The 2,795-nt window shown below is 41.1% G+C and overlaps 1 protein-coding gene across 1 annotated transcript in view; it reads right to left on the bottom strand.

The window, feature by feature from the left end:
• Window positions 1-2,482, bottom strand: part of LOC117294296 (spectrin alpha chain, non-erythrocytic 1-like) — an 8,330-nt gene extending 5,848 nt beyond the window's left edge. The window contains exon 1 of the mRNA XM_033776656.1: window positions 2,096-2,482. Coding sequence (XP_033632547.1) covers window positions 2,096-2,482 — 387 coding nt within the window. The remainder of the gene's footprint in view (window positions 1-2,095) is intronic.
• Between the last annotated feature and the right edge of the window lie 313 nt (window positions 2,483-2,795).

Raw genomic sequence — 2,795 nt, 5'->3', positions numbered from 1 at the left:
ACACCATACCAATTGATTGTGTATAATGCTGAACCAAAATTTGTAATGTTTAAAAAAAAAATTAAATGAATTGCTGAAAAGAGCACGAGATTGTTTGAAAAGAAATCCCCCGTTGCAAATTGGTTTCCCAATTCATTAAGCGATTTTCCCTTTAAAACAATGATAATGTGTTGTGTAGGTTTAGAAATTCAAACAAGAGACCTATTACAGAAGATACAATGTGACTAGGTGGGTGAAGGTATAACCAATTTTGAAAGTGTACTGTTCAAAACTAACGGGAGCTATAGATGAGAAGAGCACGCTAATCGAAACGTTAAGACCACTTAAAAACTCGCTCGGTGTGGTAATGAAGTTAATACCGATCTACTTTAAGCTAAAGAAGTATAGTCCCTGCCAATTTTTTACTCAGCCGCACAGTTTATAGTAGTTAATAAGCAGAGCAGTTCTTTTCAGAACTGAGAAGATTCCCGAATTCCGAAAAATCTAGTAGTATAATAGTAAGACAAGTTCTCAAAAGAAAATAAACTAACCGGCAAGTAGATACACACATGGTGTTACTGTTAACCAGATATATATTTTCAGCTATTTACTAACAGTGAACAATTTGAATTTCCTATGAGTTCTACAGATGAATCTATTATTAATTGTGTTGCCAAATTCGTCTTTTTATTTATGAACTTAAAAAAAATCCACCATAATGTCTGATTATCTCTGTTGACTTTATTGTTTCTCCTGCCAATGTATATTAAAATAATTCAGGTTTAAAACGTTGTTGTAACCCTCCCCGGGGTTAAGGGGTGTGTTCCAAGTTGGAATAAAAAACAAATGAATGAATGAATGAATTGATACCTCACCATACAATGCCTCACATCCCATAACGGGAGTTTTCGCCAAAAGGTACAAACAAAAGTGGGACAATGATGAGATTCCTGATTGCAGGTGTTTGCACCGAGCGAGTTTGGGGGAGATTCATTCCTCCAATTAAAGGATTCAAATCACACATTTATCAATTGTAAAGATTGTTGTATTATTTTCTTATTCTGTGTTTAGAGCCCTTCTCGTTAGAACCCTTCTGGAGTTGTGGTTCAGCTCGTCGTAATACGGGGACAAAATAATAAAACTGCCGATTGCAAGCTGAGATAGTGGACACTGTAATGCTGTGTTTGCCGAAAAAACAAGAGGTATGTCTTCGATTGTTTGTTTTGTTGTTTCTTGAAGGCACTGGACACGTTTGAAATTGCCAAAGACCAGTATTCTCACTTGGTGTCTCCTACATATGCATACATTGACAAATCTGAGCACACATTGCCTCAAAAGATTGGCCATCGAAACTGCAAGAGAATATGAAAGAAAAACACCCTTGTTGCACAAATTTGTGTGCTTTCAGATACCAACAAAATGCTTCAGGCGTGAAGTCTTGAAATAGTTGAGTGAGAAATTAACTCTTTCTCAAAAACTACGTCACTTTAGAGAGGGAGTCGTTTCTCACAATGTGCTAATTACGAAAAATTCAGAAGTCTACACAATATCAAAATTACATTTAAATGGTGAACAAATGCATTATAAACAAGTTAAAATACCATTTCCGTTTGAAAACATTCCTCTCAAGTAGCTGTTTAAACAATCATGCCGGCACTGATTGTTCGTATTGTCAACGTATAGGCAATTTTAAGTATGATTTGAAACTGCACGGTGAAACAATTCTATAAGCAGCATCCACCAACAGAGCCCATCATTCTCCTTACAGAACCGCAACACTTTACTCAGAAATAGATATTCACCTGGTGCAACAACAAACCTCTCTTGGTAATTATCGTTTAGAGATCAGTCGGGGCAGGACACATCAGCAAAATGTTTCAGTACTTAAGAGAGTGGGGCAAGAGTCATTAACGACACACTCTAAAATTTAAGATTTTGTAGATGTTGTTTAACCTAAAACATGTTTAGGTTATTGCTTGAATGCTACAAACCGTGTGAGCAGGTGTCAATATGGTAAACATGTTTCAAAAGTGGGTGCAACATATTATTGGTGTTAATTTTTAGCACAGTTTTTACAGTGCAATTTTAAGAACTTACCGGTGAGTCTGTCCCTTACAAGCCGCCTACTCTCCATCCACGGGAACATGCTGCTGAACGGTAAAGCCATCGGCCGATGTGCCGGCACACGGAGTACCGTCCCAAACTCATCATGTGCCGTCGAGGACGGGCTCAGCCCCGGTACGCTCTGCTGCAACGGCCCCACCGACGAAGAAGTCGAAGAAGACACCGACGGGTTCGAAGATAACGGGGATGCGGAGCGGGCGTAGTACACCTGGTGGTGGGGATGAACCGCCGAATCCACGGCACAGCGGGCGTCCCTCGTGATGGATAAAGTTTTCCCGGTCTTAATGCAAGGTTTACTCAAGATCCGGCTGATGCTGAACGACAGGGTATCCGCACGGGTCATTTCGTCCGAGACAATCGGGCTGCACGGCTCCTCCATTACTTGTATTATCCTGCACGGTGGCGAAGTCGCTCGCAAGTTCGCCTCAAATACAGACAAACCAAAGAGCTTCCGATTGATTTCAGGTGGACGCCCTCAGAAATCGTCAACAGCTTGCCAGCGCAGCGGGTTGCACAAATGAGGCGAGAGAACTGAGAGAAGTGCCGCCGATGTATCGCCGCCCTATCCCCCGGTCCACAGTATCAACGCAGCCCAACTTTTTAGCTCTCGTGTACACCAGTCCTCCTGAGAAGTTGAAAGTTATATTTGTGTCAACACGCGATTGGGCCATCAAACACCGTGTGTGATGGAC

Source organism: Asterias rubens, chromosome 9 (genome assembly GCF_902459465.1).
Source record: "Asterias rubens chromosome 9, eAstRub1.3, whole genome shotgun sequence".
NCBI lineage: Eukaryota > Metazoa > Echinodermata > Asteroidea > Forcipulatida > Asteriidae > Asterias > Asterias rubens.
This window is presented reverse-complemented; position numbering and strand designations above follow the sequence as displayed.